Genomic DNA, 15,192 nt, shown 5'->3' with positions numbered 1-15,192 from the left:
ACCTTTGGAAAATACTTAAATAATAGTATAATTCCCAAGTCTTATTTAACTAAACGACATTCATGTCATAAAAAAATCTATATCTTTCGTTTAACATTATGAGGAGTAGTAGTTCGTTTTCCAAGAATATTTACACGATTGCTAGCATGTCTAAATTTTTGACCCAAGTATTCATAAACGAACTGTTCCGTTGGCTGTTCGAACATTGTGCCAGCAATATCAACAAACAATTTTTTAATATTTGTGTAGGTTGAAAATGCAATTTTTTTCTCGCCCTTATTTGTTCTATCGGACCACGTGATTTCAGTAACAAATTTTCTATCAAGCAATTTGTCGATTGCTTGATGGATTTGATACTTAGAATTCCCTTTCTTAATGGAACTATGCAGTGTATTAAATATTTGATCTCTATATGCCCCGTTAGTCTCCCCTAGCTGTCTTTCAAATTCGTTTAATGTGGCCAGATCCTTTATGGGCTCAAAGTTAAACACATTTGAGCTACCGCGTTCGGAAAGTTCACGTCTATCATGGATTGCGTCTAAAATATAGTCTAGTTTAGTATGGATGAGCTCTACATCACGTTTTGTTATAGCATTGCTGCACTGAACGGGGTGGTTGTTCAAAATACTACTGGAAGCGGTATTCTGTTGCTGTGGTTTTGGAGAATTTGTAGAAATTTCAGGTGACGGGAGAACGTTAGTGAGGTTGTCGATAGAATCTACAAAAAAAATATGTTTTATTGGTTTGACTATGTATTTAATAACAAAACTCACCAAAATAATCTTCGAACGAGTTATTTCGCGATCTTGGTAGAAACTGCAAATGAGATCCGGACATAGAAGATGCTGTAACAATATTGTTATTTTAAAATCTTGATAGTTGTTAACACCTGTTAAGTATAGAACATACCGCTTAAAACAGGAATAATTTGTTCTGGCTCTATTTCTACTGTTGATGATTGATTGCGTTGATTTACTTCTTGACGGTTTGCGGGAGATCGAGATGTGCCGGGTTTCGTGAGTATTGTAGGTTGTTTTGTCAAATTTGGTTGTGCCTGAGATGATCTCCATGGACTTTCCTTGATATAAGATAAAATCGCCTGAACGTCAGCGGATGGAGTAGCGGTTAATGCTACAATTAAATTAAATAACATTATTTTAATTCGTTAGCCTATACATTTGAACACTACCTTTTGTCTGTACAGGTTTTATGTCCATATAACATGACATGTTGGATGTATGTGCTGTCGGGTTCGATGATCGTTTTATGTTTTCTGGCTTATTTTCCGTTTTTAACGGAATCAGGGTCGGTACTAAAATGATATTAACAATATAAACATATGTACACAGTTATTCATCGATGTATACCTTTCAGAACAGTTGGAATCGGTGGTTTTTGTTGTGCTGGCTTTTTCGCTGTTTTAACTGTAATAGAAATTGTAAAGAGGTAGTAATTTGGTTAACTTAACACTTCGGCTGTTACGTTCAAAACGATGACTGACACTGAACGTTTTTCTTAGACCACATATGGTATCGGTAAAGTACGGCATGGATCATAGCTGAATGCTAAATAACGCAGTTGATATCTTTATATATTGTTCGGCAACAGTCAACGTTTTCTAACAAACAGCATTATTATTCACACATCACTTACTTTTCTTACTTGGCCCTGGAACAACATTTTCCTGTTTAATTTGCACCAATGGCGGTCGCTTTGTGCCAGTTTTTTTCACATCCATTTCTCTCTGACTGAGTTCACTGTAAGCGAACAAGAATATCAAGTAAGAAACTGCATTTCCCATTGACGTTAGAATACATAACACAATAATATTATACATACCAAATGAGTTTATTTCCGATTCAATTTATAAGCACAGACAAAATCACAACCTTCACTGGTAGAGCATAACAAGTTGCTGCTTCCCGTTGTAAACATAACCTGTCAAAATGACCACAAGCACACCAATACACGCACATACGTATACGCGACGCTTCAACGACATGATACATGCCACTGTGACAGAAATTCAAATCGCCCGTTCCGCCTACTTGAAGCTTCTAAGCCAGGGGCCTCCAAACTTTTCAGCCCGCGGGCCGCATTGCTTCAAAAATCACTATGTTAAGGGCCATTTAATGTTACCTATACTTGATGAGTGAACGTTTAAATCTCATTTTTATGACAAAATACTAACGATACTTGAACAGATTCGTGTTACTAAAGCTTGATTTTTGTCTAAGAAATGTAAAAAAATACAATTTCTTTTGTAAAAGTCAAAATAACCTAATATTTATTCTAAATCTGGCAAAGTCATCGGGGCCGCATTTTAAGCTCTTGAGGGCCGCATGCGGCCCGCGGGCCGTAGTTTGGAGACCCCTGTTCTAAGCGATTATTTTAATGGGCGCCCAGATAGAGCCCGATGAGACCGAAATCGCATGGATAATGGTACCGGGGCATAGCTCCTACATCAACATTTTTGCTCGAACAAGTATCGGTGCCATCAGTCCGAGTGGGTCGTACATTTTTGCAATGTTGGATACGATCGATCGCATGGTTGAAGAGGTGTCATCGATGCCGACATTCGAATCGAAGCATAGATCATCGGTTTTGGGCTTCCACGAGATGCTAAGCGCCTTGACTGTTTCATTGGGTACGAAACGTAGTGATGATTGCGTGCCAATATGGTCAGCACTCAGACCGGAAAGCACACCAAGCAAGTTAGACGTCCACTTGCGCAATTCAAATCCTCCCTTGGCAAGCAACTCTCGTCGCAGAGCAATAGTCTCTTCCATGGTGTTGGCACCACCGATAAAGTCATCTACATAAAAATTGTGCTGTAGGGCCCGGGAAGCAACAGGATAATTGGCACCTTTATCTTCTGCTAGCTGAAGTAGTGTCCTAGTAGCAAGGAACGAGGACGGAGAAAGTCCGTACGTAACTGTGTTCAGTTCGTATATGTGTACAGGTGTGTGTGGCGTGAAGCGAAACAGTACTCGAACTAATCGGCGATCATCTGGGTGTAGCGCAATTTGCCGGTACATTTTTCCTATGTCACCGACCAAGGCGACCTTGTATGTACGGAATCGAAGAATTATGTCCAGTAGGTCATCTTGCACAATAGGGCCAAAACAAAGTATATCGTTTAAGGAATAGCCTGAGCTTGTCTTTGCCGAGCCGTCGAATACTACCCTTACTTTTGTGGTGGAACTGGATGCCTTAAAAACCGGATGATGCGGCAGGAAGTAAGCATTTTCGTCGTCAGAATCATTTCTTATCTGAGACATGTGGCCAAGCTCCAAATACTCCTTCATGAAATTGTGGTAGTCGGATTTGAGCTGTGGATTCCGTTCCAACCTCCTTTCCAGCAACTCAAAACGGCGAAGTGCAGTTGCTTTAGACAGGCCAAGCTTTTCGTTGAAATTAGGCTGTCTTGGTAGACGCACAATGTACCGACCCGAATCGTCTCTTTGGGTGGTTTCTTTATAAAAGGATTCGCAACGCCGGTCATCGGGAGAGTACACTTCCAACCAAATACGCTATTCAACATTGTCGGAAGGTTTGGAGCAAGTTTGGGCAGATTTACGTTCACAAAGAATGAAGCGTAATGACGAGCGTCAAGAATGATGTTGATTGAGGATGATTTGTAAAATTGTGGATCCACTAAAACGATTTCAGTCGGTATGTTCCAGCTGCGAGTACAAATATCATGCGCCGGGAAATCAGCTATCAGCCTTGTCAACAACCAAAAATTCAACACCCAACTTGAAATCTTCGGTTCTCGAGGCAATCGTAGCTCGCACCGATTTTTTCACCGTTCTGGTGGAGAGGCCTGCCGCCTTAAGGGTTATATTTACAGTGTCATTTCGCAATGCTTACCTCTGAGCGAGCCTGCTGCTCTTTAAATTAGGCTGCGAAGCACTGTCCAAAAGTGCACGAACAGGATGCACAATGCCATGTGCATCAACAACATTCAATAGTGCAGTCTGGAGCAATAACTGCGAAGGTGCTTGTCTAACTGCAGCTACAAAACTACGTTGTGTGTTAGCCGTTGGATCGTTAGTGTTGTGTGTTTGGTGTACCGGTTCATCCCGCACAGCTTGTCGTATTGGTGTAGTGGTGGATGTGCCGGGAGTGCCTTGTGAGTGTAAAGGCCGGGCTACATTGATCGTACTCGCAAGTGTAATTTCGATTTTCACTAGCGCATCTGGTGGCGGCTGACCGAAGCATTTTGCCAAACAATTCGGAGCCGCTCCAGAAAATATGTTATTTTTCCATGTTTTTTACTTAAACTGGTCTGAAAAAGCTATGCAATTGATAGATAAAGATGTTGTGCAAGTATTTCAGCCATTTTCGCATCAAAAAACGATGAAAAAACAACTTAAATTTGAGATCCGGCATGACCATTCCCCCGACGACCAAAAAATGCTTCGGTCAGCCGCCGCCAGATGCGCTAGTGAAAATCAAAATTACACTACGGAGTACGGTCAATGTAGCCCGGCCTTAACATTGCGTGGTGTGCTAAATTACAGTGGCGACATTTATACTGAGAGGAGCAATCTCGAGCTCCATGATTGTCCCGCAGGCAATTTAGACATAACCGGAACCGAATGTTCCAAAATGCTGCTCCATTCATCTGCCTTTTCTCCGAAATGGCTCAACGTTTTTTTTATGCCACTCGAATTCATCGACCAACTGATGCAATGCCGTTGCGCTTTCTTTCCTAGCCGGTGTGATGCCAAACATAGCCTGCAAGTGACGTTTCTTAAGCAGGTATTCGTTTGAGTATCTTTAGGTGAGCATTATCCAAGCCAGTGTATAGTTTTTTGAGCTTATCGTTATCGACTCAATTACTTGTGCGGCTTCGCCTTTTACGGCTGCGCGCAAATAGTGAAACTTCTGTATGGCGGGAAGCTCATCATTTTCGTGAATAAGACACTCAAAGGTGTCGCGGAAAGTTAGCCATTGCATACAGTCGCCATCGAACTCGGGCAATGCTATGGTGGGCAGCTTTATGCCTTGCAGCGGGTTGCTGCCGGCCCTATGCAGCGACCCTTCGCTACGAGGAATTTGCCTATATTTTGCCTTCAAAGCTGCTGTTGAATGCTTTCCAAATCCTTACACATTTGCTCAAATTTGTTTATTCGAGTTTCAACCTCAATCGAGTCCCGCTCAGATTGGTAATCCTATAACAAATTTTACAAAAAGGTTCTCATTTTCAATCTCTCACTATAGAGCGTTACTTTTTCACTCCTATAGTGAGACGAAGTTGGTTAGTGAGTTGATGGTAGGTGCGGATAGCTTGGATGATTTTTGTACCGTGTTGGTTTTCTTGCACACTTTACACCGATATAGCGATTTATCGATGTAGGCGTTGCACGAAAAACGACAACCATGTTTACCTCAAACAAACATACGAATAATAATATGTTGTGTAATGTTTATGAAATGATAGTTTAAATAGTTTAAAGATTAAATACGTACAAGTAAGCTTAAAATTTATTGCAGCAGCTTCCATGGTATGTTAGTACGGGCAGCCAGTGGATCACGCACCGCTGCCAGACTGATGTTGTCATTGGCCGCATGGTGTACTTTTGATGTCTGGATTGCGGCAGGACAACATATCCAGGACCCTACAGGAAGCAGTTTCATTTGGAATGCTCAACATCTGCGTCACCTATTTGCCCTTATATTGTCGGATGGAATGTCTCAGAATCCTCTTTTATTGTAGGACGCAAACGTGAAACGATTTTCTGAAGGGCAAAATCAGAGTCGGTGCACTGTACACACTCGGAGCAGAATCGGCTGCTGCGAGCTGTCAAGCACCTCGAAGTGCAGCGACTCATTGATCAGCACCTGCGCTAAATCGCGCCGTAGAAGACGCTGACGATGTTTCCTGTATGCCGCAGTTATCCGACTTTATGCAGATAGGACCAGACCTGCTACAATGCGCCTTATCCGTGGCCGAAATATTTTCCTTGGTGGACGATGAGCACTTTTATGCTATCGATGTGCTGGATTACAATTTAGTATACGTGATCCGATTAAACAACGAATAACGAATTACGATGTAATTACCGCAGCAGTGGATAGCTACGGTTTGACAGAACAATCCATCCGAGAGTAGGCACATGGAGAGATCTTTTTCATTGATGGACACCGGGAAGCCGTTTCTGTTCGAAACTATACTTGCGTACATGCGATTCTAATCGGAAATTGCAATCGCAGTGAATCCGAGTGGAATTGCTGCTCTGCTACTGACCGGGGGACGTACGCTACACTCTATATTCAAGCTATCGCTAAACATGGACGCTAACAGTTACTGTAACATCTATGTCAGCACAGGCCGAATGGATGCAACAGGCATCACTGATCTTATGGAATTTCTTTAAAAATAGTAACAATAATTAACTATTTATTTTAACCTTCACAAAGCTGTCACGGGTCTCATAATAGGTTCTTGAGGGCCGCATGCGGCCTGCGGGTCGTAGTTTGGAGACCCCTGCTCTAGAAGCTCGCGCCCTCGATCGCGCCCTGCAGGACGTGATGGGAAACCGCCGAACGTTCGGTGATAAGGTGGTGCTGGTATGTGGCGACTTTCGACAGATACTGTCAATCGTTCCGCGTGGTACCAACGTCCAGGTCCTGCAGCAGTGCATCCGGTGGAGGGGCAAATGTAAGGTATTGTGTTGCGGGAAAACATACGTGTGCCGACAGCCTAAACTGTTCAAGATGCTGAAGAGCAGAAAGAGTTCGCAAAATTTCTGCTCTGCATCAACGTGAGTCATACGACGTACGGCATACGACATTCCCGGGATTCAATAAGGCGTATGCCAAGATACCACGGGACTTGATGTTACTTGGAACATATGACCCGAAAGGTAAAGTAAATTTATCGCAAACAGTGTTAATTTTGATAAAAAATATTTATTCCAGCCGGTACACCATCCACAATTCAATTTGTAGTATATTGAATAAAAGAAAATTATGAAACATAATCATATACCTTGCAATGTTTGTTTGAAATAATATTAGCACACAAAAAATTTCTTTTACAAAGGATTCTACTACAAAATTATTGATTGAACTGCAATTCTTATATCGTTGATAAGACGTATACGTCCCAATAAACGTTGCGTAGCCCTGTAACCGGGCCACTTTAACTAGTCTTGGTTAAATTGTTCATATCGTCCCAAGATAGTTAGCAAAATCGTTCTTCTCGTAGCCAAGATCTCCGGTTGCCCGGACATTTTACAAGATTAGTTATTGGTATTAAAGTGAAGCAAGCCAAACGATGCGAGTGCGTGTACAGAAGGGTTAGCGTAAGCGCGCGCAGATAATATTTACTTTATCGAAAAACTCTCGACTAATCAGGATTTCGACACTATCTTGGTCACGGCACCAATTTCAACTCGGAGGAGAATTTCGGATAAAGTCTTGCGCGTTTCTTTCTTGTAACGACGATTTGCCAGAAAAGAAGAGGATGACAAAGCCTTTTCGTCATCTTTTTATTAAATCTAAACCGCTAGTGATGCCAGCGTAAACACCCAGGCTGCAAATGACAGCTGAAAAGACGTCTTTTGGTGGTCTTTCGGGTCACCGAAAGTCCGCCGAAAGACGTCTATATAACACCAGTTTAGACCGACATTGACAACACCAGCGATGTTTTTCCTATGCGATGTATTTTGATGTCAATGTCAAAACATACAGTGTTGCCAGCAAAAAAAATCAAAGCTTTGTTGCTGTCATTCTATCGTCTTGTTGAGCCGCGCACTGTCAATCACACGTATTGCGTTGTGCGTTTCGCTGACAAGCTGTGGTGTGTGTTGTATATCGTTCTAATGTTAGGTTATTATTTAGTGTAAGAGATATAGATTTACCTTTTGATTCTTTGATGAATGGATTTGAACTCGTTCCTTCGAATGTGCAGTACATATCCCCACCGCAGTAGTTATTGGTCCAACGCTCCTCCGCTGATAGACACGCAACTATAGCGCTATATAAACCATCAGGGACGCAGGATGGAAAAGTGAGTTCATTGTAGAAAAAAAGTGTTTTGCATTTAGTCGTTCTCACGCGAACATATTTCCATACTTTCAGCGCAAAACGTCCGAGGTTCATCGTTCAAATGAAAAATGGGAAGGCTGTATTGTTACCGATCAATCAAGCATGTAAGGGTAAATACGTAGACGAGGTATTCGCTTCATTTACAAATGAATGGTTTATTTCTAGCCTCTACTCCGCCAGTTAAAATAAACTCCTATCATCATTTACATCCGGATGTTTTGGAAGATTTATCCTCGTGCTCAGATAAAACACAAACATACGAAGAACATAACGAAAATTTCATCCAAACACCGAGCACCTCACGACAACACTTGCAAAAAAGTAAACAGAGTGTTCCTTTTTGATGGCAATACTGCATGCTAATTTTCATGTTTTATGTTTCCAGACTCACTTCCGAAGCAAAAATCCTGTTCAACACAAACCAATAGACAAACTGAAGGAGATTATTTATGGAACGAAATTATCAACAAACTAGACTTAATACAACAGGAGCAAAGACAGCAAGCAGAGATATCAAACAAGAGAATTGCAGCTTTGGAAGGACAAATCAAATTGATGCGGTCGGAATTCAACATTGTCTCTGACAAATTGATTCCTCGTCCAGGGTTTGTGGCTGTGTCGAGTTTTGAGTGGGAACCACTAGCAAACAAAAATGATCTGGATACGCTTGAAAAAAGATTGTCGGAACCTGAGTTTAGAAAGAATTTCAATGACTATTTAGAAACTCGTCTACCATCAGATTGTTCAGAAGAAAGGATGCATGCGGCTATGGACATAATATTTACAAAGGAGCTAGTGACTCAAATCACGTGGACGGGCATAAGTCGTCCCATTGAAAAAATATGCTTTTTCGAATACAAAAATATAATTAGGCAATTTAAAGACATAGGAACATACGGAGGTGTTACACCATCTGATAAAGCAATCAAAGGTTTTTTCCAAAACAAATTCAAGCATGGTGGTCAAAGGCTAAACTTAGTTGGATTAGTTAGAACTTCTCATCGAGTTAGAACGACGCTAGAAATCGTATAAGTTGCTCAGTGTCGTTATGTAAGTTAGAAATGAATGAATTTATTAAATGTGTTCGGAAATACCATCATGTGATATGAAAACCATAAGAATTGCAATAAAGATTAAATTTAAAATGTACATTTCTGTTTTATTCAATTAACGTATGAACTAACGGAACAAAGTCGAATTCGTTGTCTTTTGGGAGAGGAACAGCTACCAATTTACATTTCACATCTTGTAAATCAATTTGTACTTCTGTTTCCTCAAAGCTACGGAGATTTCCACGGTGCATATTAATCAGCTTAGATGTAAAGGGATAATCAAAGCAATGAGTAGAGTTGCTTAATTTTCTGGCGATTATTTTTAGGCTTGTTACATTTTCCTGTGCAACTACATTAATGTACTGGCAAACATTTCCAGATTTGGTTAAAAACCACCCATCTCGGTGTCCAGGTTTCAAGCAAAATCCTTTGCGAACATGGAGAGTGGTAATGTTACCTCTCTGTTTAATAGATGGATAACTTGAAATATCATCTTTTTTATGGACATAATACGCTTCTTGTTCTGCAATTCTATTAATAACTTGTTCCAAACTCTTCCATCCGTTACGCAAAAAATTTTTTATGTGTTGTAGAGCATTTTCGAATAAATAAGAAGATAACGTCCGCAGTGGACCAAATTCATCTACTTCTTCGAATATGTGTGTAAGATTGTGAACGTTGCTCGAGATAAACTGTGATCCGTAAACATCAACATACTTTTTTACAAAAAGAGTAATTAAATTATTAGCAAGCGGCCAATGTTCTTTGTAGATGTTCGAGGAGAATAATGTTATACTACAGAAATACAACATATAATGTTTGTGCTGTTCATCACTCATGATGTTTTTCAACACCGAAAAACTTGCATAGTATAAAAATGATGAAAACTCTGAGCCTTTCCAGTGACTCACATCGTGTAACGATCGAAATTTTCTATGGATTTCTATTGGCAATTGGATTGTGATTAGCATACCAGATATTGTCGTTATTTCAGCAAACGACAATTTTTTTTTAAACCCAAATTTACCAAACAACAAGCCGATCAATATCCGTTTGGTGACACCAAGATCTATCAAATGTAGTTGATCACAAACTATTATTTGCTTCACAAGATCAAAATTATTTAACAAAAGTAGTGGCGAGTCAAGTTTATGATGACCACCATACTTCCGCTTTCTAAAATGTCTATCGGTTCTTTTTGGTGCGCTACAATCAAGGAAAGTTGTTCTTCCTTGCATTTTGACACCTTTGGTAGTGCATTTCAAACAACCATCAAATGAATTGAAGTTGGCGACACCTGTAAAAAACGAATTAAATCAATAGTTTGTGCTTTAGAAGTATAAAATGCAATTTTGTTTTACCTTTTATAAACGCCCGTGCAGGTGAATCGGCAATTATGGCGCGTACCACTACATCAACTCTCACGTCGTTGATTTGTACCCCATTGCTAGTTAATAGGTTTATTTCTTCGATGAACTGCTTTAAAAAATATTCGATGCTAGGTTTCTTTGTTCCGCTGTAAATTGAAACAATCATAACAGGAATTTCTGGCATGTTATGAATATTTATTAAAATCGGCCAGAATTGTAAATTATTGCTTTTAAATATCGGCAAACCATCGATGGATACATTAAGCAAGAGTGTGGTGTCCGAATTCAGAGATGTATTACTGCAAACAGACATTAATTAGTTTGTTTATGAAAAGTAAGACAGAAGCATTTTCATGAATGTACCTTAGCTTGTTCGTGAGACATTTCTGCACTCCATAATACCAGTACTGACCACCTTCTACCGTCAGGATATCAGCCGAAATTTTTCGATTGATTTTTAGTAGGGTTCTAGCGTCTTTAGGTAGGTTACAGGAACTCACTTTTCGAACTATATCCATCACTTGGGCAATCGAGTCGTATGTTTGGTTTGTTGATATTGCCCATTGACGCAAAGCATCTTCAGCAGAGAATGGGTCATCTGATGCTGCTGGATCTATATCATCATCCGAACTTTCCATTAAATAGTCGATTACATCATCATCGGCTTCTGATAGATAAGCAGCTTCCCCTTCGTAGAAAGTTTCACCGACGATATTATCCTGTGCAAGTGCATCACTGCCTTGTGAAGAATTCATACCTTGTTCAGCTACTGCAACCCGTATCAAAATAATTGTTATAAATGAAGTAATACATAATTGCAATAAACCTCATACCATTGGAAGTTCCACTAGGGCCGGCACCGTCATCTATCTGGTTTTCATGTTCCAAACGATCACGGTGGCGATACAAGTAAGAATTATATTTGATACGCTTCGAGAAACTTTTATTCATAGTGATTTCCACGAAAACAACGACGACAAAACTATTTTTAATCACAAATCGCTTCAATTACAAGATATGGCTGCAACAATGGCTCGCTATCAATTTGTGTGTGATATGACATCTGAAAGTAAACAATCGGCTGCGGTCAAAATACCACCATGAAGAAGATGAAGCTTTCAGAAGAAGAAACACGATCAACGTTTGCCACAGCGTGTTGTTTTGTATAGATTGCCAAATCTAAAGAAATTCGAGCCGAATTGAGACGAAACGTGTTTATTAATAGTAGCAAATCAAAATTTCAATATTTTCTTTAATATTTCATTCCAAATAGTCAACAAATATGCATTAAAAGCAAGTGAACTCGTCAACCATGTATTATAATTAAGATGTATTGGTCTTTCGGGCTGTCATTTGCAGCCTGGGCAAGTTCAAAAAATTTTACGGATTTGTTCCACTCCGCTTCGAACTACTCGACTCCAGCAGTTGCTCCAACAATACTATTTGTCCTTTATATAAATGGTGATTCCACGATACTTCCTGGGGATAATCACCTGCTCTACGCGGACGACACCAAAAGCTTTCGGTAAATCCAGGGACCAGACGACCATCGCATACTCCAGGCTTCCCTAGAAGACTTCGATAACTGGTGCACGCGAAACTCCTTAACACGTTCAGCGCTATGGCGATATGTCTCAATTTTTTTTTTTTTTTGAGTTTAAATAAATAATTTTTGGTTTCAAAACATATCTATTCTTGGTTTTTGCTATAATCATTTTGTCTGAATGTTTTGTGGAAAGCATGAGTACATCTCTCTTATTTTTCCATTTAATTACTGTAATTCCGTTTGAGTTTTCTTTTGCAATAAATTCGCCTACTTTCAATTTCCTTCGGATTATCTTTTCTATTGCTTCGTAGAGTTCGTAGAGTGTACCAATTGTCTGTGCAAATAGTGTGACCTTTATCTAACAACTTCTCCGACAGTTTCATTACAACGTTTACAGGGGCTGTCTTTTCTTTTTCGTGAATTTTTCCAGCATAAAAACTACAATTATACGTATACCCGTAGCCAAAGCACAATTTGAATATTTTTGTGCCATACTTGTGTCTTTTGTTTTTCAAATATTGGCGAAATACGATACGCCCTCTGAACGGTATTAGTGATTCGACGATGCATACAGTTTCTGGAGGGTCATAATATTTTTGAAAATTTTGATTTAGAGCCTTAATAATGTAGCTAACTTTGGAAAGGCGGTCCGATTTAACCTCAAGTTCATTATTGGAAAAATGTAGCATTTTTAGTAAAATTTCAAAGCGATCACGGCTCATTATCTTGCGTGGGAAACTTTGTGCATAAATTGGTTTTGTACTCCAATATAAGCGAATTTCTGGTAGTTTGACCAAGCCCATCCATATGGGCAGTCCGAATAACTTTTTAATTTCATCCTTATTGGTAGGGTACCATTTTTTGGAACGATTCGATGAGTTATTAGACTGAGCTGCGAATATATTTGTTTGTTCGCTTATGTATTCAAATATTTAATGTGTAACCAGAAGTGAATAAAAATCTTGAACTGTGCGACAATTTCTCACTTTTTCTATATTGGTTTTTGCCCCGAATGTACTTGCAAAATGCGTAAAACTTTTATGGTTTCGTTGCGGTTTGAACCATTCTTCTTGAACTGTTGGATATTCTTCTCGCTCACTAGTTTCTTCATCTTCAGTTGATAAAAAAACGCAATACACGCGGTTGTTTTCTTCTGGGTACAACAAAACCAAAGCTTGAAGAGTCAGTGTCTTCTTGTTCCTCTAGCATGTTAGATGATGCCAATAGCTTAGATTTGGAACTCTACGTAAACACAAACTCACTCTGATGTGATCAAAATTGCTCTGACCACATCAGTAAGTTGTGAATTTAGCCAAAGGTATCCAGACATCGCTTTGGAAAATTAATTGTTTGATTTCTAAAGAAATGTTTACTGAGTACATGCCATCCGGCAAAATGAGTGTATTTTTTGAGTGTTTTGAGTACCGCCATCCGTTAGCAGTTACCAGTGTTGTTAACTGTTGACATTTTTCATGACAGTCACCGTAAACAGCCGGTCAAAATAATTTTTGGCTGATGACATTCAATGCTTCCACGATACGACTGTCATTAAACGAAATTCATTCGTGTCGCTACCGTCAGGGCTGATGCAATGACATGAAATGTAAACAATGTAGTCTGAATGTCATTTGACATTTTTTGAACAACACAAATCGATACGATCGGAGGATTATGAAGTGTATCGTCGCTGAATTCTAGTGAAATAGCAAAAACTAGTGAAATGAAAGCCTTTGCACCGCACGCTCTGTTGTAGTTTGACATGAATACGGCCGTTTGCAATACGACACAGTTCACGATTCATACAGGTTGGCGAATGTCAAATGAATGTATCTTGAAAATGTCTTCATGTCAAATGACATTTTTTGACATGAATGTCAAATGACAGAGAGAGATGGGAATGGGAAGCTTCAAATCGAATGAATGTTTACAATTTTATGTCGATGAACGTCACCGTTCGCAACACTGGCAGTTACTCTTAGAGGAATGAGTTACATCCTCGCGCGAGCCCTCCCCCTCCCCACCCGTAACGCACGGTGCGCTCTGCAGTTCTCAATGTGTTTGTGTTCTTTCCAGTCATGCTACGAACACATCTAAGGCCGCGGGGCCATGGGGATTCTCAACGCTCATTTTCTCAAGCACTCATGAGTGCTTTTGAGAAAACCTCGTTCTCAGCGTTTGTCGAATCGGAACAAAATCGGTTTTGAGAATCTTTGAGAATCTTTGAGAAAGTTGACGATGCAGCGATCGGTTAACTGAAATATGGAGAATTGTGCTATTTGTTTATCGGAAATCACTTTGGAAAATGTATTCAATGTTTATAATTGAAAACGTTAAAAAAAAAATGCGATTAAAAACTGTTTTTCTATTTAAAGCTCTAAATAAAGATTGAGTGTCTATATCAGTCTCTCAGGGTGAGAAAAAACTGACGACGGCCACGGGCTTGAGTCTCAGAACAAGTTTTGAGTGCTTGAGAAACTTAAATGAGTGCTTGAGAACGTTTTCTCAGCTTGAGAAAGCCCCGTGAACCCGCGGCCTAAAGATAGTTGTTTCTTTCGTTTCTCGTTTTCTTTCATACATAGACACGATCGCAAATACGCACTTATTCTAACAAAAAACACAAACACTTTACTGAAACATAAAGTACACTTTCACAACACATTTAGAATCTATCATACTCACGAATAGCGTCACACTGCAAAGTACCGGGTCGAGCCAGGCTGCGGGAAACTTGTCGACAATCTGCGTTGCCTCTGTTCAGCAAATTCGTACCTGTTGATCCACGCACTGCATGTACGCCTGTGCACACTGTTTATTCACTTCAGACTTTACCAAAACACACCAGCGCACGAGAGTTTGAACCTACGCACAAACACTGCGCGCGGGAACAAAACGCGCACCACCATCTTCGGTAAAGCTTCGCGCTGTACTGGTGGTTTTGTACGCGTAGGAGGGGGGACATACGGAGCGATGGTTCGATGCTGTAGTGTAAGCGAGACAACACGTTGTGACGAGCAGCTCCAAGTTGTTGAGCTCGCTGAAAGAAGACACACACACATTCACAGACAGCTCGTCAAAGCATGGTATTTGTATTGGTGTTAGTGAAGCGCTCGAATAAAACAGAATGCGAACTCTCATCGCAGCGCGTTTCTCCTTGCTTCCTCAA

At 40.1% G+C, this 15,192-nt stretch overlaps 2 protein-coding genes and 1 long non-coding RNA gene across 6 annotated transcripts; 1 reads left to right on the top strand and 2 right to left on the bottom strand.

The window, feature by feature from the left end:
* Positions 1 to 44: 44 nt before the first annotated feature.
* On the bottom strand, positions 45 to 2,057 carry LOC133392945 (uncharacterized). Of its 2 annotated transcripts, XM_061655585.1 has the most exons (7): positions 1,840 to 2,057; positions 1,654 to 1,757; positions 1,368 to 1,424; positions 1,190 to 1,312; positions 910 to 1,131; positions 774 to 845; positions 45 to 718 (listed from the first exon to the last, which is right to left on the bottom strand). In XM_061655585.1, exons 2-7 carry the CDS (start codon positions 1,736 to 1,738, stop codon positions 78 to 80), a joined length of 1,200 nt encoding a protein of 399 aa, XP_061511569.1. In that variant the 5' UTR covers positions 1,739 to 1,757; positions 1,840 to 2,057; the 3' UTR covers positions 45 to 77. The 2 variants fall into 2 exon arrangements, with proteins under 2 accessions (XP_061511569.1, XP_061511568.1); XM_061655584.1 differs by having other exon boundaries at positions 1,654 to 2,057.
* Positions 2,058 to 7,050: 4,993 nt separating this feature from the next.
* LOC133392951 (uncharacterized) lies at positions 7,051 to 9,210 on the top strand. 2 transcript variants are annotated; one of them, XR_009765915.1, is made up of 4 exons: positions 7,051 to 8,023; positions 8,095 to 8,165; positions 8,227 to 8,382; positions 8,447 to 9,210. It is a non-coding gene; the product is annotated as an uncharacterized LOC133392951 (long non-coding RNA). The 2 variants fall into 2 exon arrangements; XR_009765916.1 differs by having other exon boundaries at positions 8,227 to 9,210.
* LOC5667559 (uncharacterized) lies at positions 9,195 to 13,992 on the bottom strand. Of its 2 annotated transcripts, none has more exons than XM_061655578.1 (4): positions 11,317 to 13,992; positions 10,847 to 11,252; positions 10,475 to 10,782; positions 9,195 to 10,410 (listed from the first exon to the last, which is right to left on the bottom strand). In XM_061655578.1, exons 1-4 carry the CDS (start codon positions 11,432 to 11,434, stop codon positions 9,221 to 9,223), a joined length of 2,022 nt encoding a protein of 673 aa, XP_061511562.1. In that variant the 5' UTR covers positions 11,435 to 13,992; the 3' UTR covers positions 9,195 to 9,220. The 2 variants fall into 2 exon arrangements, with proteins under 2 accessions (XP_061511562.1, XP_061511563.1); XM_061655579.1 differs by having other exon boundaries at positions 10,847 to 11,249.
* Between the last annotated feature and the right edge of the window lie 1,200 nt (positions 13,993 to 15,192).

This window comes from Anopheles gambiae, chromosome 3, assembly GCF_943734735.2.
Source record: "Anopheles gambiae chromosome 3, idAnoGambNW_F1_1, whole genome shotgun sequence".
Lineage (NCBI taxonomy): Eukaryota > Metazoa > Arthropoda > Insecta > Diptera > Culicidae > Anopheles > Anopheles gambiae.
Note: the sequence above shows the minus strand (reverse complement) of the source record. Positions and strands in the feature narration are given on the sequence as shown.